At 43.6% G+C, this 22,817-nt stretch overlaps 1 protein-coding gene across 1 annotated transcript in view; it reads right to left on the bottom strand.

The window, feature by feature from the left end:
• The window catches only part of DESI2 (desumoylating isopeptidase 2), a 53,269-nt gene extending 31,539 nt beyond the window's left edge, over positions 1–21,730 (bottom strand). Inside the window, exons 1-2 of the mRNA XM_073672792.1 lie at positions 21,249–21,730; positions 1,089–1,161 (exon numbers count right to left, since the gene is read on the bottom strand). Coding sequence (XP_073528893.1) covers positions 1,089–1,161; positions 21,249–21,287 — 112 coding nt within the window. The 5' untranslated portion in view covers positions 21,288–21,730. The remainder of the gene's footprint in view (positions 1–1,088; positions 1,162–21,248) is intronic.
• Positions 21,731–22,817: the final 1,087 nt, after the last annotated feature.

Raw genomic sequence — 22,817 nt, 5'->3', positions numbered from 1 at the left:
GTTTGAGGACCCCTCGTCTAAGTAGTTGACAACCCCTTTAAGGGGAATACATCGCCAGGATTTTGTTACTCCATTTGAGAGCAGCAAGATGTAGGGGCAGAGACCCCGATTCCAGCAATGTATCACTTAATTTTTCATAAAAAAAATATAAAATAAATCAGTTTTATATACTGCAGATCTACCAGTACTCTGGATGCTGAGCTCTGTATAACACCCCCCCCTCCACTAATTGACAGCTTTCTGCCTATGCACAGTGTACACAGAAAGCTGTCAATCAGTGGTGGAGGTGTGGTTAAACAGAGCTCTTGAATATGGACGCCTACTTGGCAACAGGTTTACTAGGCTTCTAGTGATAATCACGCTGGAATCAGTGTCTCTGCCCCTACATTATGCTGCTCTTGAATTAGGTGGCAAAAACCTGGTGATCTACTTCCTTTAGCCCACCTGATAATGTCTCCATTTCTGACGAGACAATGGTCTTTCTAGTTAGTCTATATTTTAATGTTCTCATTGTTTTGGCATTAAGAATGCTGATAATTCCTCCTGTGCTTGTCTCCCCATTTTCTGCTCCTGCTTTCTGGCAGGTCAGTTCCATCATAGAGATAGTATTGTCAAGGGGACATGGACACTTTTCATACATGATTTTGTAAACTTTGGGAACTGAAAGGAGTATGTTCACACATTTTCAATGCCTTCCCGGCCACATTACACGATTGGTATTTGAGGCAAGTACTATACATGCTCCAGAGCCCATGTTTTCAGCATTAATTGCAAGCTGTTGCATACAGAGGACATCTTTCTGCAACAGCCGTTAAGCCTTTAACACTGGTGCAACATGATCACAGTGTGCCGATGGGTAGTCACTGCAGCCAAACACTGAGCTCAGTATTATTGCACTATACATGCTAGCTACAGCTATCTAGGCAGTGATTGGCTGCAGCGGTCACTTCAATGTATAGGCAGCCTCTTTCTCTGTAATGGCTAATGCAGATACAGAAAAAGGGGCCGACATGTATGCATGGGAAGGACACATCAATATCACTCTTCATCATTGCAATTTTAGAATAACGTCTTGTAAAGTGACCTACCTCTGCCATACACCTGAATGCCAGAGTGAAAGACACCAATTCCCAGGGATGCTGTATACTCGTTGATCCAATACTAAAAAGAAAAAATGAAATAAACTTACTATTCTTAAGTGATAGAACCACAAGATAAAAGTAAAAAAGTGTCAAGAATTTTTGTTATTACTTGAAATGGGTCTACTCAAGAGCAGATTTTTTGATTGTGTGTGAATACGTACTATATGTGACGGCACAGCGGCATCTGCCATAGTATAGTCATGATCTTCTCATTACATTAAAGAAAATGAATAAAAGCCCCAAAGAGTTAGGGTCTGGAGTCTAACTAGGAATCATGCCCTCTAACTAGGCAGCTTCACTTTTGAATAGATCTGACAGGAGAGGAAAGGGGGGGGTTCTGACCTATAAGCTCCTCAAACAAGACCCCATTTTAAAAACTGCACCCCTCAAAGTACTCAAAAGCACTCAGGAATTTTGTCAATTCCTGTTAAGAATCTGTATGGTTAATGCCAAGTGTTAAATGGGGGAAAAAAAAAAAAAATAAAATAAAGTTTATACTCACCTTCCGATGTCCTCCCGGTGTTTTGTCTGCTCCGTTCGGTCTCTTGCAATGCTCACGGTGTTGTGAAGGACCTGCCATGACGTCACTAAGTCATGTGACCCATCACATGGCTCAATGACGTCACCGCAGGTCCTTCACAACAGCGCGAGCCGCCAACACATCGGACGCAGCGGAGATATCACCGGGAGGACAACGGAAGGTGAGTATAAACTTTATTTTTTACCATTCTTATTCTTTTTTTTAACTATTACTTGGTCATACTATATAAATCCATGCCGGTTGCATGGATTTATATAGCGTGAACAAGTTGTCAAGCACTTTCCAAGTGATGCTAAAATCGCTTGGAAAAGCGCTTGATAACCCGCATGCAGAAATGCATGCAAAGACGCTTGACAAACGCTTCTACCTGGCGGGAAAAACGCATGTAAAAACGCATGCATTTTTCCTGCAAGGGAGAAGCGTAAAAAATATGCAGCATTTCTGCATCGTGGGCACATAGCCTTAGGCAAGAAAGTGAAAGAATTGGGAGCGCAGGTGGTCTTCTCATCCATCCTCCCAGTGGATGGCCATGGAACAATGAGGTGGAATAAGATTCTACAGGTGAACAACTGGCTACGTCGATGGTGCCGTCAACAAGGATTTGGATTTCTGGATCACGGAATGAATTACCTATACGATGGACTACTTGCTAGAGATGGGGTGCACCTTAGAAGACTGGAAAACGTGTATTTAGAAGTCGCCTTGCTACACTCATCAGGAGAGCTTTAAACTAGAACAATGTGGGAAAGGAAGCAAAAGGCCAAAAAAGCCATACAGCTGACAAATACTATTGAGATCTCTGCTACTGGAAGTGGAAAGAAAAAAGACAAAAAAATCTAAATAATAAAAATATGGGAGGAAGAGAAACCAATCACAAACTAAAATGTTTTTATACAAATGCACAAAGCATGGGCAACAAACAAGGAGAATTGGAACTACTAATGCAGGAAAAGGAATATGATGTCATTGGAATCACTGAAACTCGGTTGGACGATACACATGATTAGAATAAAAGGCTAAAAGGCTACAACTTATTTGCAAGAAACAGTCTTGATAAACGATGAGGAGGTGTCGCATTGTATGTTAGAAAAGCGTATATCTGCACAGAGATTGAAGCTTCAGAGACTGGGAGTTCTGTGGAAACTGTTTGGGTAAGAATACAAGGAGAGAACAACGGAAAGGACACCATTGTAGGCATTTACTACAGGCCACCTGGGCAAGCTGAAGATATGGATGAACTCTATGCATCAAATGACCAAGTTCTCCAAAAAATATGATGTAGTGGTCATGGGAGATTTCAACTATCCAGACATTTGTTGGGAATCTCTCTCAAGTAAAGCTAACCGGGCAAGCAAATTCTTATCCTCTCTTGCAGACAACTTTATCTTCCAAAAGGTAGGGGAGAAAACAAGGGGATCTGCTACTTTGGATCTAATCCGTATAAAACAGGGAGGAAATGGTTGAGGAGGTAAAAGTGGCTGGAACCCTAGGAGGCAGCGATCATGCCATTATAGAATTTTGGATAACTAGAGGAGGAAGACATGTGAAGACTCAAACTTCAAGGTTAGATTTCAGAAAGGCAGATTTTAAGTGACTCATAAAGAGAATAGGAGGGATCCAATGGCTGGATGTCCTTAAGGACAAAAATGTCCAGGAAGGATGGGAAATTTTTAAAAATGAGATTCTCAAAGCACAATCGTTAACAATCCCGAAAAGTAGGAAGAATGGGAAGCATTTAAGGAAACCAGGATGGATGAACACAGAACTTAAACACATGCTAAAAAGAAAGAAAGAAATGTTTATCAAATGGAAAGAGGAAGGCATATCTAAAGAAGATTATAATGCAGTCTGCAGATCCTGCAGGGCACGTATGAGGTTAGCTAAAGCTGACAATGAATTAAGGCTTGCAAGAGATGTCAAAAGCAATAAAAAAGGATTTTGGGGGTATGTCAAAAGTAAAAGAAAAGTCAAAGATGCTATAGTATTTTTACAGGATGAAAATGGTGAAATGGTAAGAAAGGATGTTGAGAAGGCCAAACTTTTTAATTCCTATTTTGCATCCGTTTTATCTCAGAAAGAAAATGTAACATCAACTGATCTTCACTGTCCTATTAAAGGAATAGAAGAATCCAGGTTATATGTAAACAGAGAGATTGTGAGGGAATATTTAGCTAACATAAATGAGTTCAAGTCTCCAGGTCCAGATGAATTACACCCCAGAGTACTGAAAGAGATCGTAGAAGAAATTTTAGAACCACGCTCCATAATCTTTGAAAATTCTTGGAGAACAGGAGAAGTCCCAGAAGACTGGAGAAGAGCAAATGTTGTTCCTATCTTCAAAAAGGGGAAGAAGGTGGACCCAGGGAGCTATAGGAAGGTGAGTCTGACTTCTATACCAGGAAAGATCTTTGAACAAATTATTAAACAACATGTATGCAAGTACCTGGATAAGAATGAAGTGATTAACCAGAGTCAGCATGGGTTTGTAACTAACAAGTCATGTCAGACTAACTTAATTTCCTTCTATGACAGAATCACTGACTGGGTGGATCAGGGAAATGCTGTAGATATAGTATATCTTGACTTCAGCAAAGCATTTGACAAAGTATCTTACACCATCCTTATTGAAAAAATTACCAAGTATGGAATGGACAAGGCAACTGTTAGGTGGATTCATAACTGGCTTAGTGATCGGACTCAAAGAGTGGTCGTAAATGGCTTCACATCCAGTTGGATGAATGTCTCAAGTGGGGTACCACAGGGCTTTGTCCTGGGACCTGTATTGTTCAACATCTTTAATCAATGATTTAGATGAAGGAATTGAGGGTAAACTGATTAAATTTGCTGATGACACAAAGCTAGGAGGGATAGCTAATACTAGACAAGAGAGAAAGAGGATTCAAAAAGACCTAAATAAACTGGAGCAGTGGGCAGTAACTGACAGAATGGTTTTTAACAGGGAAAAATGCAAAGTACTACATCTGGGCAATAAAAATGAAAAAAGCATATACAAAATGGGAGGAATAGAGCTAAGCAACAGTACATGTGAAAAAGACTTAGGTATGCTAATAGATCATAGACTGAATATGAGTCAACAGTGTGATGCAGCAGCAAAAAAGGCAAATACAATTCTGGGATGTATTAACAGAAGCATACAGTCTAGATCACGTGAAGTCATTATCGGACTTTACTCCTCTTTGGTCAGACCTCATCTGGAATACTGCGTCCAGTTTTGGGCACCACATTTTAAAAAAAGACATCGACAAACTGGAGCAAGTTCAGAGAAGAGCAACCAGAATGGTGACCGGTCTGCAAACCATGTCCTATGAGGAACGGTTACAGGATTTGGGAATGTTTAGCTTGCAAAAAAGAAGACTGAGAGGAGACTTAATAGCTGTCTACAAATATCTCAAGGGCGGTCACATTGTAGAAGGATCATCTTTATTCTCATTTGCACAAGGAAAGACTAGAAGCAATGGGATGAAACGGAATGGGAGGAGACACAGATTAGATATTAGAAAAAACTTTTTGACAGTTAGGGTGATCAATGAGTGGAACAGGCTGCGAGAGGTGGTGAGTTCCCCTTCGATGGACATCTTCAAACAGAGGCAGGACAGATATCTGTCTGAGATGATTTAGTGAATCCTGCTTTGAGCAGGGGGTTGGACCAGATGACCCAGGAGGTCCGCTCCAACTCTACCATTCTATGATATTGGTAGAAAGCTCACTTTCTGGGCTGCCCAATACAATTAGAATACCATTGTTAACATAAGCACCAAGATTAGGAGTCTGCCAATACCTATGACTTCTACATATAAAGCAAGAGTCTCAGAGTGTATCAGTTTTCTCGAAATTCTCATTTTATTTACCCCTGCACACTGAAGGAATACAGTGGGTACGGAAAGTATTCAGACCCCTTTAAATGTTTCACTCTTTGTTTCATTGCAGCCATTTGGTAAATTCTAAAGAGTTCATTCTTTTTTTCTCATTAATGTACACTCTGCACCCCATCTTGACTGAAAAAAAAACAGAAATTTATAATAAATTTGCAAAAGTTTCTACAAGAAAAACTTAAATATCACATTGTTATAAGTATTCAGACCCTTTGCTCAGACACTCATATTTAAGTCACATGCTGTCCATTTCCTTGTGATCCTCCTTGAGATGGTTCTACTTCTTCATTAGAGTCCAGCTGTGTTTAATTAAACTGATAGGACTTGATTTGGAAAGGCACACACCTGTCTATATAAGACCTCACAGCTCACAGTGCAAGTCAGACCAAATGAGAATCATGAGCTCAAAAGGAACTGCCCAAGGAGCTCAGAGATACAATTGTGGCAAGGCACAGATCTGGCCAAGGTTACACAAGAATTTCTGCATTACTCAAGGTTCCTAAGAGTACAGTGGCCTCCACCACGAGCATTTGAAGCAGTGTTCACAGTGTGGTACTAAAGATTGGGTCAGTCACATCCAGAAATTGTGAATGTGAATGGCGGAATGCAGTCCTGCGTGCTCGTCTGCTTAGTTGAACAGCGCAGGAAGGATCTGCTATCGGCATGCACTACCTTAGTAAAGAAAACGAACCAGACTAGAGCGTGCCCAGATCAATGGTCCTAAAGAAAGAGAAAAGAACGGTTGCGTACAATGGCAAATGGTCATGTGCTTAACCCCTTTACCCCAGAGGGTGGTTTGCACGTTAATGACCAGGTCAATTTTTACAATTCTGACCACTGTCATTTTATGAGGTAACAACTCTGGAATGCGCTTACGGATCCCATTGATTCTGAGAATGTTTTTTTTTTTTTTTGTGTGACCATCTTGTACTTCATGATAGTGGTAAAGTTTATTTGATAAGACTTGCGTTACTTTGTGAAAAAAATAAAATAAAAAATATACGGAAATTCAGCGAAAATTTTGCAGTTTTCATGCCCTTAAATCAGAGAGATGTCACACAAAAGAGTTAATAAATAACATTTCCCACATGTCTACTTTACATCAGCACAATTTTGGAACCAGCATTTTTTTTTGTATGAAGCTATAAGGGTTAAAAGTTGACCAGCGATTTCTCATAACAAAATTTACAAAAACATTTTTTTTAGGGACCACATCACATTTGAAGTGACTTTGAGGGACCTTTTGACAGAAAATACCCAAAAGTGACACCATTCTAAAAGCTACACCCCTCAAGAATTTTTTTTTTATTTTCGCAAGGGTAACAGGAAAAAAATGGACCCCAAAATTTGTTGTGCAATTTCTCCTGAGCACGCCAGGACAAAGTTGCGGGACAAGTTGACATTTTTATTGGTACCATTTTCAGGCACATGACTATCGCTTTCTGTTCCGATTTTTGGGAGGCAGAATGAACAAGAACCAACAATTCAGGATTTTTTTTTTTTAATGCCATTCTGTGTGTGGTAAAATTGATAAGGAACCTTTATTCTTCGGGTCAGTACGTTTACAGTGATACTACATTTATATAGTTTTTTTATGTTTTGGTGCTTTTATACACAATAAAAACTATTTTATAGAAAAAAATATTTTTACAATCCCCCCCCCCCCCCTTTCTTCGACTTTTACACTTTGTCCTACTATGGGACTTCCTATTTTTGCAGGCTGATCGCTGACAGATTGGGGGTCTCTGATCCAAGGTAAGAGGGGCCAAGATAGGCAGAAACGTTTGTCAATACGGTCTCTTACTTTTTGGGTCAATAAATAAATAGTCTTTTACTGATATTAGTGTGCCGAAGTTTTTTGCTCTATACGAAGACTTTGTTACTTCAGAGCACCCTACTTACAACAGTACAGCACCCATCTCTCTCGTCTCTGTCCCATATAGCTGCCAGTCATAGCTTTCAGCCTAGTGTGGAGTTTTCTCTGTGCTTTGTAGTCTGAATGCAGACATTCTGATCTTTTGTTGCCAAACCTCGGATTTGCCTACTGACTACCCATTTATATTACCCCTTTTGCCTTGACGCACTTTGACCTTGGAACTCTGCTCTGATCTGTCTCTTCCCTTAGTTTATGACGTACCCTCCCGGCTCTTGACCCCGGACTCCGTTGAATACCCTGACTCATGGCTTGTCCGTGAGAAGTCACTGAGCCTTAGTGGAGTCATATAATATATAAGAACTAGCAGCTCGCGTTCCGAAACAGATACGTTTCGGAAGCTAGAAAAGCGTGCTCTACATAATAAAAACTTACTCAAATTACCCATGTCTATCTACTTTCAGCCTTTTTACACGATAAAAAAAAAGTTGTCATAATTAATAAATTAGTAAATGGAATTAAGGAAAACAAAAAAACAAAAATAAAATTTCTAAGATTACAGAGACGTTCGCCAATTCAAAAAGTGAATTGCCCAGGGCAGATCGAATGGAAATCTCTGTATGAAAAAAAAAAAATTGTATATGTGTCTTATGCTAAAGAACTAATTCGGCCGCTTGGATTTCTAGCACATGCATTATTGTACGATAGAAATCCCTTAATAAAACTTCATATTTCGGGAACCACTTACAATTTAAAAAAACAAACAAAAAAAAAAAAAACTAATTACATTTCTGGATTCCCCACATTTAAATACGTATTTCATAAGCAGGTTGATTCTGTGTTGTAGAATTAAGTTTTGAGTTAATCAGAAAAGAACAGATCAGTAGAAGCCGTTTGGTAATGGCAGAGCCAGAGGAAAATTGGACTCACCTCAACATTAAGCTCTTTATGTAGTAAGAGGTGCTATCTATGGCGCACATTATAATAACCCAACACACTGGTACAGTATTGCAGTATACAGGTATCCATAATACATGTTCCATTATATGCAGCTTTTCATATTATAGTTGCCATAACGACAGCATTTGACAAGCGCATTGTTAAAATCAAACCTGCAAATTTACATTTCATCCTTGTCAAAACTAATATAATGGCCCCACTAAACAATAAGATAACTTATTGGAACTATTTAGACTGCAGCCGCACATAGCTGTCGTACTACAAGTGCAAAGTGACCAAAAACCATAGAAGAAGAAACAGCAGTTAGAATACGTAAACATTTTTTTTTTTTTCCAGAATTCACCTGGAATCTGCCTGAAAAAGCACCAGAAAAGTGCTCCATAAAATGAACATAATGCACAGTAATGTTAAAAAGACATTGCTGTGTACATGTTCCATCTTATATCAATTTTCACTGCTTTAAGGTTCTGAAATGCTGAAGCGGTTAAAATAAGTGACACATTGTTCACCATACTTTACACTGCAGGGCTGTGGAGTCATGTAGTATGAGTCTGTGTCCATTTTGGTGGAATCGGTATAAAATCGACCAACTCTGAAAATATATAATACATTGGTAGTTCAATGCAGGATGTGCTGTAAATGTTTTCAGAAGAATTTGGGAAAGTTATGAAATGTCCTATAAATGTCTGTTCTGTTCCTGATCTAAGGATCTTGACTTTTGGTGGAGATGAATCTGTGCTGCACTTTATGTACATGCTCAGTAGTGAGGCCGTGCTGTGGAGTTAGGAGTCAGGGAAATCGAGGAGTCTGAGGTTTGGCTTACCGACTTCACAGCCAGGTTCCCCAACTCCAGTCCTCAAGGCCCACCAACAGGTCATGTTTTCAGGATTTCCTTACTATTACACAGTTGATGGAATTATTGCCTGTGCAGGTGATGGAATTGTCACCTGAGCAATACTAAGGAAATCCTGAAAACATGACCTGTTGGTGGGCCTTGAGGACTGGAGTTGGGGAATCCTGCTTTACAGTATAGAGTAAAAGACACCAGGGGCAGAGGCACCGCAAGAATGATGGAGCAGCCACTTCAGGAAAACTACCGCCGTCATTTTCCTGAAGTGGCTTCTCATGCAAACTCAGTGACTGTGTCGGCCCCTAAAAGAGGCTGTGTGCACACAGACCTAGGATATGTCCAGTTAGGCTGGCCAAGCTCATCAGATAGCCATCAATATTTAAGCTCTTATCTCAAGGAGAAGCCAACAGTTCACCATTCTCACCACAATAAGCCAAATCTTAATATCATGTATGCAGAACGGCTTAAACCAGAAATACAGATGGCACCTACTACAGCAATAGCAGTGTACTCCTCTCACTAATTCTCACTTACTGCTTTGCTATTGCAGGTATAGGGAAGAATCTGGCAATCTTTAATAGATAATTAGGAAACTCTTTAACCCCTTATTTTTTATTTTATTTTTTTTTTTTTTTAGGGACCACATCACATTTGAAGTGACTTTGAGGGACCTTTATGACAGAAAATACCCAAAAGTGACACCATTCTAAAAACTGCACCCCTCAAGGTGCTCAAAACAGTTTTCAATAAAGTCTATTAACCCTTCAGGTGCGTCACAGGAATTTTTGTAATGTGGAAGAAAACAAAGAACATTTAAATTTTTTTTCACAAAAACGTTACTTTAGACCCAATTTTTTTTATTTTTGCAAGGGTACCAGGAAAAAATGGACTGCAAAAGTTGTTGTGCAATTTCTCCTGAGCACGCCAATACCCCATATGTGGGGGAAAACCACTGTTTGGGCGCACGGCAGTGCAGGAGAGCCATTTGACTTTTTGAATGTAAAATTTGCTTGAATAATTAGAGGACGCCATGTCGCGTTTGGGGAGCCCCTGATGTGCCTAAACAGTGGAAACCCCCCACAAAAGTGTGGTGGGCACCTTGAACCCCAGGTGCTTCACAGAAGTTTATAACATTGAGCTGTAAAAATAACATTTTCAAATTTTTCCCACAAAACCGTTTTTCAGCCTCCAATTTTGCATTTTCATAAGAGTAACAGGAGAAATTGCAGCAGCATCTCTATGCTATCCAGGCTGTCAGCGCTGCACAGGGAGAAGTTACTTTGATCGCGCACTGCGCATGATTAAAGTAACTTCCTGCTGTCTGGTGACATGACAACCATTGGGACCCAGCAGAAACAGCGCGGGACGCCGGAGAGGAGGTGAGTAACGGCGCTTATTAGGGCTGTGGAGTCGGTATAAGATGGACCGACTCAAAGACTCCTATATAATAAATTGGGTACAATAGTTCAATGCAGTTTGTGGAATATTTTGTCATAAGAATTTGGGAAAGTTATGAAATGTCCTATAAATGTCTGTCTTATTCCGGATCTAAGGGTCTAGACTTTTAGCGGAGATTAATCTGTTCAGTAAATTTATCACTTAAACATGAGCCATGGAAGAGGGAGTCGGAGTCAGTGGCATGGAAATTGAGGAGTCAGAGTCGGAAGTTTGGTTTACCGACTCCACAGTCCTGGCGCTTACCTTCCCTTGTTCCCGGAATGCTGCGATCGACTTCAATCGCAGCATTTCGGGGGTTAATGTGCCGAGAGCGGTGCGGCGCCGCTCCTAGCACTGGGTGTTAGATGTGAGAATCAGCTGACACCCGGCGGCAATCGCGCCAGCACAACCTCTGTGCGGGCACGATCGCCGGTGCGTACTAATAAGTATCTGGTTCAATAGGCCCAGGGCATAGATACGTATTAGTATGCCCCAAGTCAGAAAGGGGTTAATGGTGTTGTCCTGTCCAGTATAAAGTGTATAAATCACACAACATTTCGGTCAAACTGACCTTCATCAAACATACACTGAAAAAAATAAGAATAAAGACATTGTTTGGTAATTGTGAATACATAATGAAGCAGAAGACACAATCATGGCAAAAAAAATCGTTCACAGACTAACAGAAATAATGCAACAATATGTGAAGAAATAAAGCCACATTATACTGTCCATACAGGTCTCCACTGTGCCATCCATTACCAATCATCACCAAGTGGAGCACGAGATATGACGTCTCTGTGGCAATTTCTTAGCCCCTGGATGGATACATGGCTGTATGTGCACATATCCCAGAGACAGCAGCCGTCCATCCTCAGAGTGCTCGTACTACAGTTTTGTACATACTGTCCTTTTATCACCTGGTCAGTACTTCATGTTTGTGCTTTCTTTCCAGAGTATCCGCAACTATTATGGGCAAAGATCCTGTCCATATGATCACCCACCCATTCTACATATCAACCCCTAAAGTAGACCTTATCTACTATGGTGGAAACAATTGCTATTATACATACAGTACAGACCAAAAGTTTGGACACACCTTCTCATTTAAAGAAATTTCTGTATTTTCATGACTATGAAACCGCAGAGTGAAGGCAAAAGGCCAACAAGTGCTAAGCATCTCTGGGAACTCCTTCAAGATTGTTGGAAGACCATTTCCGGTGACTACCTCTTGAAGCTCATCAAGAGAATGCCAAGAGTGTGCAAAGCAGTCATCAAAGCAAAAGGTGGCTACTTTGAAGAACCTAGAATATAAGACACATTTTCAGTTGGTTCACACTTTTTTGTTAAGTATATAATTCCACATGTGTTAATTCATAGTTTTGATGCCTTCAGTGTGAATGTACAATTTTCATAGTCATGAAAATACAGAAAAATCTTTAAATGAGGTGTGTCCAAACTTTTGGTCTGTACTGTATATGTGCACATATGATTGATAGAGATTATTATATATCCATTGTGAAAGTATTTGGCCCCCTTGAACTTTTCTACCTTTTGTCACATTTCTGGCTTCAAACATAAAAGATATAAAATTCAAATTTTTTGGGGAAGAATCAACAACAAGTGGGACACAATCGTGAAGTGGAACGAAATTTAGGCTATGTGCCCACGATGCAGAAATGCTCCAGATTTTTCTGAGCGTTTCTGAATCTCCCTGGCAGAAAAAACATATGCGGATTGTACATGCGTTTTTCCTGCCAGGGACAAGCAGATGTGAAGCGTTCTTCACTTGCATTTCCGCATACGGGTTGTCAAGTGCTTTCCAAGTGATTTTAGCATCACTTGGAAAGTGCTTGTCAACTTGGTCACACTATATAAATCCATGCAACCGGCATGGATTTATATAGTGTGACCGAAAGAATGGTAAAAAATAAAAAATAAATATTATGCTTACCTTCTGATGGCCCCTGGTGTCCTTGTCTTGGCTTGCCGGCAGCTCGCGGTAGACTAAAGGACCCGCCGACGTCAGCGGTCGCGTGACCCGTCACATGACTAAATGAAGTCACCGCAGGTCCTTTAGTCTAACGCGAGCTGCCGGCAAGCCAAGACAAGGACACCAGGGGCCATCAGAAGGTAAGCATAATATTTATTTTTTATTTTATTCTTTTTCTTAAAAGGTACTATGGTACCCAGGTCCAGAGGAGAGTCTCCTCTTCTCCAAACCCGGGTACCATCCGCACAATGAAATGCATGGAATCTGCATGTACAGATGCAGTGATGCGGATTCCATGCGGTCCAATGCAAGTCAATGGCGGCGAAAATGCCGCGATTCCGCAAAATAATTGGTAGTGCTGCGGATTTTTCCACAATGATAATCCGCAGCGGAAATTTCCACAGCATGTGTACAGCATATGCGGATTATCATTGGGGAACATTGCAGACCTTCTACCAAGCGTTTAAGCGTTTCTGCAGCGGGAATTGCCGCTGCGGAAATGCTTAAAAAAATGCATAGTGGGCACACAGCCTTATAGGATATTTTAAACTTTTTTAAAAAAAATTCAAAACTGAAAAGTGGCGCGTGCAATATTATTCGGCCCCTTTACTTTCAGTGCAGCAAACTCAGTCCAGAAGTTCAGTGACGATCTCTGAATGATCCAATGTTGTCCTAAATGACTGGTAATGATAAATAGGATATACCTGTGTGTAATCAAGTCTCCGTATAAATGCACCTGCTCTGTGATAGTCTCAGGGTTCTGTTTCAAGTGCAGAGAGCATCATGAAGACCAAGGAACACACCAGGCAGGTCCGAGATACTATTGTGGTGAAGTTTAAAGCCGGATTTTGATACAAAAAGATTTCCCAAGTTTTAAACATCTCAAGGAGCACTGTGCAAGTGATCATATTGAAATGGAAGGAGTATCAGACCACTGCAAATCTACCAAGACCCGGCCGTCCCTCTAAACTTTCATCTCGAACAAGGAGAAGACTGATCAGAGATGCAGCCAAAAGGCACATGATCACTCTGGATGAACTACAGACATCTACAGCTGAGGTAGGAGAGTCTGTCCATAGGACAACAATCAGTCGTACACTGCACAAATCTGGCCTTTATGGGAGAGTGGCAAGAAGAAAGCCATTTCCCAAAGAGATCCATAAAAAGTCTCGTTTGACGTTTGCCACATGACACCTGGGAGACACACCAAACATGTGGAATAAGGTTTTCTGGTCAGATGAAACCAAAATCAAACTTTTTGGCCACAATGCAAAACGATATGTTTGGCGTAAAAGCAACAGTTCATCACCCTCAAAACACCATCCCCACTGTCAAACATGGTGGCGGCAGCATCATGGTTTGGGCCTGCTTTTCTTCAGCAGGTACAGGGAAGATGGTTAAAATTGATGGGAAGATGGACAGAGCCAAATACAGGACCATTCTGGAAGAAAACCTGTTGGAGTCTGCAAAAGACCTTAGACTGGGACGGAGATTTATCTTCCAACAAGACAATGATCCCAAACATAAAGCAAAATCTACAATGGAATGGTTCAAAAATAAACGTATCCAGGTGTTAGAATGGCCAAGTCAAAGTCCAGACCTGAATCCAATCGAGAATCTGTGGAAAGAGCTGAAAACTACTGTTCACAAACGCCCTCTATCCAACCTCAATGAGCTCGAGCAGTTTTGAAAGGAACAACGGGCAAGAATTTCAGCCTCTCGATGTGCAAAACTGATAGAGACATACCCCAGGCGACTTGCAGCTGTAATTGCAGCAAAAGGTGGCGCTACAAAGTATTAAATCAAGGGGGCTGAATAATATTGCACGCCCCACTTTTCAGTTTTTAATTTGTTAAAAAAGTTTAATATATCCAATACATTTCGTTCCACTTCACGACTGTGTCCCACTTGCTGTTGATTCTTCCCCCAAAAATTAGAATTTTATATCTTTATGTTTGTAGCCAGAAATGTGGCAAAAGGTAGAAAAGTTCAAGGGGGCCAAATACTTTCACAATGCACTGTATATATTTCGGACCCCATTTCCATATGGCTTTCCCATTTTGATGCATATTTATGGCATACTACTGGATTTCTTTTTGTTGCTCTCGCTTCACATACTGTTGCATTATTTCTCTCATTATGTCTGTGGACCATTTTCTGCCATGGTTGTGTCCGCAGATCACTATATATTCACAATTACCAAACATGTCTTATTATTTTTCTATAGCTTTGCTTATACTGTATTATTTTTTCAGTGTGTGTTTGATGAAGGTCAGTTTGACCGAAACGTCACATGATTTATACACACTAAACTAGACAACACGATTAACCCCTTACCGCCTGTTTTCAACTTCCCGAGAAGAAAAAACACATTTTTACAACTCACGTGTCACTAAATATGGTAACAACTTTGAAATACTTTTACATATCCCAATAATTCTGAGACTGTTTTTTTCCATGTCACATTGTACACAGTAGTGGTAAATTTGCGTTTATTAAAAATTTGAAACTTATACCACACAAAGTAGTTCATAAATGACATTTCCCACATGTCTACTTTACATCAGCATCACTTTTCAAATGCGATTTTTATTTTGTTATGATGTTAGACGGTTTAAAAGTTCAGTAGCAATTTTAAATTTTGTTAACAGGATCCAAGGGGTAACACTTCAAGCGTAGCATGCCAAGGTGAAGAGACTTAAGCCTTCCAATGCTCCTCTGGGAAATGAAATATGCAAATTGTCTCTTCAGAGAGGAAGAGAACTAGAACTCTAGTGCCATCTATTGGATGTAACAATCCTAAAAGTCAATATCGACCCTTTAACGAGCCTTGTCATATGACTTAGGATAAAAGCTAAACCAGAATCTCAATTTGCAGACACTGTTTCGGGGGTACTGCCCCTCACATAGAGCATTCATAGTATCAGATACAGCCCCGATTGTGGAACAATACTATACAATTACTGACATCTACTCATGACGATTCTCATGCAGGATTAAAGATCACCAAATCCTACATAAGAGACAGAAAGTGAAATTCCAAAAACCTAACACACTAGACCACTCATAGCGATTGAGATTCTGGTTTGGCTTTTATCCCAAGTCATGTGACAAGGCTCGTTAGAGGGTTGATATTGGAAGTAGCAATCCTAAAAGTCAATAGGTGGCACTACAGATCTAGTTCTCTTGCTCTCTGAAGAGACAATTTGCACATTTTGTCAACAAAATTTATAAATATTTTTTTACAGACTTATTCAGTTTTGAAGTGACTTTAGGTTGCCTGTGTCAGAAATACCCGCAAAAAGTGATAAGTATTAAAGGAACGGGCCATAAAATTGTAACCATCTGATGCTACACATTAGAAGGTCCACACTGATCCTCACAAAACATGTGTATGGACAACTTTTAACAAAAGTGTTTGGGGCCTTTAGGTTGGGGCTACATTAAGATTCTGGTGGCACACTGTGACATCACATCTAATGATATCTCTGCGTTTCTAAAAGTATTGGATTTTCTGACGCTGGTTGCAAGTAGCACACGTTTTTTTTTCTCTATAGACTTCAATGAAAGTAGCACAACTGGTCTGCGATTTGGCTGCAACAGCAAATTGCAAATAGCACTCATTTTTGGACATGCAGCCTGTCTGAATATTGCTGTCACAAACCACAAGTTGCTATGTAGTCTCAGTTTAAGGCCACGGCCCCACTATCAGTATTCGCTCAGTAATTTTTCTCAGGAATGGAGACAAAATGCAGAATTGGTGACTTGTTTCTATTATACTTTTCTCTGATTGTTCCTCACCTGGTTTTGGCTCCCACGCCTGAGAAAAAATACTGACCAAATACTGATAGTGGGGCCGTGGCCTAAGTGTTAAAAAGTCTCAAATATCCCACCTCTCAGCAGATTTCGATACAGAACACACTTTTTTTTTTGTTACACGGTTATGCTGTACGAATTACATGCACACATAAAATCAAACATACTGATAAAAGTATTTACTACAAAAACACTTTTGGTAGGGTTTCTGAGCACATCAGAGGCTCAAAACTGCCATTTGCCAAATGAACTACCACACTGTATGAATGGGAATTTTTTTTTTTTTTTTTTTTAACCCAACCATACAAAAATCCATTCTTGGGGCTCGCTCGCACGACCTTAGAATCTGTCATCCGAGAATATCAGGATGATTATGCTAATGACACTCCGATCATACTCTGATCAGTGTCAGCTTAGTGTGATCTGATTCTCTCAGATGACAGAATCAGAGCACACTGGGAGGAGAAGATGGAGAACAAAATTTCTCCACCTGCTCCATTCTGTGAGTCCACGGAAATCAGATGGCTAATTAATGGATCCATTTTACATGGACTTCAATGTAAAAAAAAAAAAATAAAAAAAAAACCCCACACATCTAGCAGAGATCAATTATTTAAAAATGGACTGAAAAGTTGTGCCTGCACATTTTCACCAACGGATTGCTGCTGGATCTGATCACTACTGGACATGTGAACACAGCCTTAAAAAATGTATTGGTAGTCACTAGGCAATTAAGGCAGAGTTCACACATCAGGTTTTCGATTACAGACCGGCCTGAGGCCTATGAGGCTGTAGAGTTAGGGCTCTTTCACTCTGTGTGTTTCCAGTACGTGTGGTGACAGTTTCGGCACGTACTGGAAACACTGACACACGCAGACCCATTCAAGGCTATGGGTCTGTGCACAAGTCAGTGTATTTCCACGAACCGTATCTCCGTGTGCTCCACACGCTGACATGTCCGTTTTTTTGAGGATGCATGGTCCGCAAAACGTCCCACACACATGACATCAGGGTGTCATCCATGTGACACGTACCAGCGCCTGGGAATCAACGCTACAGTTAGTTCTGTTCCCAAGCGCCAGGTGCTGAACACTGCCCTCATCATGGTTCCCTGCCAGCACTGCGATCAGCACCAGCACGGACAATGATGAGAGTAGTAGTGTCTGCCCCCGCAGTGTCCCTGTGTAAAAATAAGATTAAAATAAAATCCATATACTCACCTGTCTGGACAAGTCCCCTGCTATAATCCTCTGACATCGCCAGGGAGAATGAGCTTCGCTCAGTGAGTGACAAGACACCGCTCCTGAGCTCAGCTATGGGCCTGCTCGCTGGAGCGGCTCATTCTCCCCGGCATAAGCGGTCAGAGGATTACAGCGGGGACATCTCTGAACAGGTGAGTACATGGATTTTATTATTTTAATCTTAATTTTACACTGCGGGAGCAGACTACTACTACCCTCACTATTGCCCCTGCTGGTGCTGATCACAGCGCTGGCAGGGAACCATGATGAGGGCAGTGTTCAGCACCCAGCGCTTGGGAACAGCGCTAACTGTAGCGCCGATTCCCATGTACTGGTCCGTGTGATCCTGATGTGGCACACACGGGACACAAATATCTCCGGTATCGGAAATATACGAACGTGTGAAACCGGCCTTAACATCAGGATATCCGGGGGTTGGTCAATGCATCATACAGCATTAGCCTTATGCAGCATAGATAGTATCAGACACAGCCCTGATCCTGGAAACAACACTATGCAGTTACTGACATCTGCTCTTGACTACTCTCACACAGGATTAAAGATCACCAAATCCTAAATAAGAGACAACGTGAAATTCCAAAAATATAACACACTAGACCACTCATAGCCTGTGGTCATTATGATTCTGGGTAACATTTCATTGACTGACCATCCCTAATGATAATAGGAGCAAGTAAAACAAAGCCAGCGTGTTCAATAAACAACAATCCCTGCCAGTATGATTGACGGGGGGGGGCTGCAGAAATATGACATCAGTGTGAAGTGGACTTTCAGACATCAGTTTGGGAATTACTAGTTCTCCAATGCCTGCGATCAATGTTGTAATGGAATTACTGCCTAAGCTCTTACACTCACTCTCAACAGCATAAGAAGCCGTCTCTACATGGCGATCCACTGCACATTTCTCACATCCTATTTTCTTCTTTGGGTTTCTTGAAAACAGCAGCAGGAAACTTACAACATGTATTCACTTTACTGAAAGCCAAACCTAGCAGACAGATCTGACTACCAGCCATCCACAGCATCAGCACTTTCCCTTCAGCCTGCTCATTCATAAGGACAGTGACTGCAACAAAAGGGGATGCCACAACCAATCTCCATCCTATAGTGTCCTGTCTAGATAATATCTTAACAACATGTGAAGTAAGACATGTAGTTGGAAACATGATACACTGAACAATAAAGACCAGAGGCTGACAAATACAATGAACCATATTATTTATAAACAACAATACACCCTCCCACATAGCTTTCATGTAATAGGGGGAAAGAACTAAAGCAGTGCGGCATATATGGAGAAGCAGTGTGTGCGTGTGTACATGTATTAGATAATTACACACAGCAGGCACAGGGTGGGGATGTGCTCAGGGTACCCATCATATCATATCATATACACTGAAGATACAGGGTGGGGATGTGCCCCAGGTACTCACCATATATCATACATATAGAAACACACACAGATATACACAGCAGGCTGCGACGAGCCCCGGGCACTCACCGTGTCAGACACGCAGCAGGCTGCGACGAGCCCCGGGCACTCACCGTGTCAGACACGCAGCAGGCTGCGACGAGCCCCGGGCACTCACCGTGTCAGACACGCAGCAGGCTGCGACGAGCCCCGGGCACTCACCGTGTCAGACACGCAGCAGGCTGCGACGAGCCCCGGGCACTCACCGTGTCAGGCACGCAGCAGGCTGGGACGAGCCCCGGGCACTCACCGTATCATACACGCAGCAGGTTGGGACGAGCCCCGGGCACTCACCGTATCATACACGCAGCAGGCTGGGACGAGCCCCGGGCACTCACCATATCATACACGCAGCAGGCTGGGACCAGCCCCGGGCACTCACCATATCATACACATAGCAGGCTGGGACGAGCCCCGGGCACTCACCATATCATACACGCAGCAGGCTGGGACGAGCCCCAGGCACTCACCATATCATACACGCAGCAGGCTGGGACGAGCCCCGGGCACTCACCATATCATACACGCAGCAGGCTGGGACGAGCCCCGGGCACTCACCGTATCATACACGCAGCAGGTTGGGACGAGCCCCGGGCACTCACCGTATCATACACGCAGCAGGCTGGGACGAGCCCCGGGCACTCACCATATCATACACGCAGCAGGCTGGGACCAGCCCCGGGCACTCACCATATCATACACATAGCAGGCTGGGACGAGCCCCGGGCACTCACCATATCATACACGCAGCAGGCTGGGACGAGCCCCAGGCACTCACCATATCATACACGCAGCAGGCTGGGACGAGCCCCGGGCACTCACCATATCATACACGCAGCAGGCTGGGACGAGCCCCGGGCACTCACCATATCATACACGCAGCAGGCTGGGACGAGCCCCGGGCACTCACCATATCATACACGCAGCAGGCTGGGACGAGCCCCGGGCACTCACCGTATCATACACGCAGCAGGCTGGGACGAGCCCCGGGCACTCACCGTATCATACACGCAGCAGGCTGGGACGAGCCCCGGGCACTCACCATATCATACACATAGCAGGCTGGGACCAGCCCCGGGCACTCACCATATCATACACATAGCAGGCTGGGACCAGCCCCGGGCACTCACCATATCATACACATAGCAGGCTGGGACCAGCCCCGGGCACTCACCATATCATACACATAGCAGGCTGGGACCAGCCCCGGGCACTCACCATATCATACACATAGCAGGCTGGGACCAGCCCCGGGCACTCACCATATCATACACATAGCAGGCTGGGACGAGCCCCGGGCACTCACCATATCATACACATAGCAGGCTGGGACGAGCCCCGGGCACTCACCATATCATACACGCAGCAGGCTGGGACGAGCCCCGGGCACTCACCATATCATACACGCAGCAGGCTGGGACGAGCCCCGGGCACTCACCATATCATACACGCAGCAGGCTGGGACGAGCCCCGGGCACTCACCATATCATACACGCAGCAGGCTGGGACGAGCCCCGGGCACTCACCATATCATACACGCAGCAGGCTGGGACCAGCCCCGGGCACTCACCATATCATACACATAGCAGGCTGGGACCAGCCCCGGGCACTCACCATATCATACACGCAGCAGGCTGGGACGAGCCCCGGGCACTCACCATATCATACACGCAGCAGGCTGGGACGAGCCCCGGGCACTCACCATATCATACACGCAGCAGGCTGGGACGAGCCCCGGGCACTCACCATATCATACACGCAGCAGGCTGGGACGAGCCCCGGGCACTCACCATATCATACACGCAGCAGGCTGGGACGAGCCCCGGGCACTCACCATATCATACACGCAGCAGGCTGGGACGAGCCCCGGGCACTCACCATATCATACACGCAGCAGGCTGGGACGAGCCCCGGGCACTCACCATATCATACACGCAGCAGGCTGGGACGAGCCCCGGGCACTCACCATATCATACACGCAGCAGGCTGGGACGAGCCCCGGGCACTCACCATATCATACACATTGAGGATCACCGGCTGGTTGGCCATCTCTTCAGTTACAGCCGGGTCTCAGCCTCTTCCCTCGCGCACTCTTCCTCCTCCGGAGCGGCTCCCTCTTCTAGTGCGGCTCCGCCGGTTACAGCGGGGTTGGGACTACCAAACGGGTCATGACAGGACAGAGGAGTGCAGGAGCCCGGACAGCACTGGCGGAAGCGGTTCTACGGTAGCACTTCAGGCAGATGTGAAGTGTACGCCGCATCCTCTCCCGGTACAGCACTACCGCTCCCGTTATAGAAACATGACTGGGATTAAACAATGATAGGTCAAAGTAGTTCCGGCGCAGCTGCTGCCTCTCCTTCCGCCGCTTAGCCGATCAATATCGCTACCCACCAGTGGCCACTTACGGAAACCGAGGAGGTACAGTGGAAGTCAGCGTATCCGATGCTGACAGGATGACCCGGGGAAGGAGGGTGACGTCACGAGTGGGCGGCTCTACAGAGTGCTGAAGCTCGCCCTCCCCCCGGTCTATGTGATCACTAGGACTGACATACGGGCACGGCTGTGATTGCTGATGCTATGGCGGCGCGCGCACAACTTCTGAAATGGCGACATATTCTCAGGCCGTCTAGTCAGCTCAGCTTTCCTCTTTTTCTCTTGTTGTAACCATCATTCTGTTTGCAAATTCCCCAAGTTTTAAAGATGATTAAGGCTAAGGCTGTGTGCCCACGTAGCGTTTTTCAAGCGTTTATGCTGCGGAATTAACGCAGCGGAAACGCTTGTAAAACGCTTGGTAATCCGCACCCCATGGTCCCCAATGGGATTCCGCAAGTTCTATGCACATGCTGCGGATTTTTCCGCAGCGTTTATGCTGCATTCAAAAATCAGCAGCATGTCAATTAATTTTGCGTTTCCGCAAGCAGAATTGCCTTTGTCCAATGCATAAAAAACGCAAGGCAATTCCGCATGTGGAAAACGCGTGATAAACGCGCGAAAAATGCGCGATAAACGCGTGCGGAATTCCGCATGCGTTTTTCCGGGAGAGGACTTGCAGAAATGAAGCAGAAATTTTCTGCTTCATTTATGCAACGTGGGCACATAGCCTTATGCTGCGGAATTTCCGCAGCGTAAACTCTTGTGAAACACTAGGTAATCCGCACCCCATGGTCCCCAAGGGGATTCCGCATGTTCTATGCACATGCTGCGGATTTTTCCGCAGCGTTTATGCTGAGTACAAAAATCCGCAGCATGTTCATTAATTTTGCGGAAGCGCAGCGGAACTCCCGCCATTGATTTGCATTGAGACGCATAGAAACCGCGACTGTACATTTTTACAAGCGGCTTCTATGCGTCTCTATGTGCGGATGGTACCCAGTTCTGGAGGAGAGGAGACTTTCATCCAGACCTGGGTACCATTCTACCTGTAAAAAAAGAATAAAATAACAATTAAAGTTATATTCACCTGCCCGCGTCTTCTCTCTGAATGCCGGCATCGCTTGAGGACCTGCGGTGACGTCACAGTCATGTGACCGCAGGCCCTTCACCTCTCTGTCTCGTGATATGCCGGCAGCCGGGAACCAG

Source organism: Phyllobates terribilis, unplaced genomic scaffold (assembly GCF_046119375.1).
Source record: "Phyllobates terribilis strain yellow unplaced genomic scaffold, ASM4611937v1 Scaffold_3__8_contigs__length_932513732, whole genome shotgun sequence".
NCBI lineage: Eukaryota > Metazoa > Chordata > Amphibia > Anura > Dendrobatidae > Phyllobates > Phyllobates terribilis.
The sequence above is the reverse complement of the archived record's forward strand: the minus strand, read 5'-3'. Positions and strand labels throughout refer to the sequence as shown.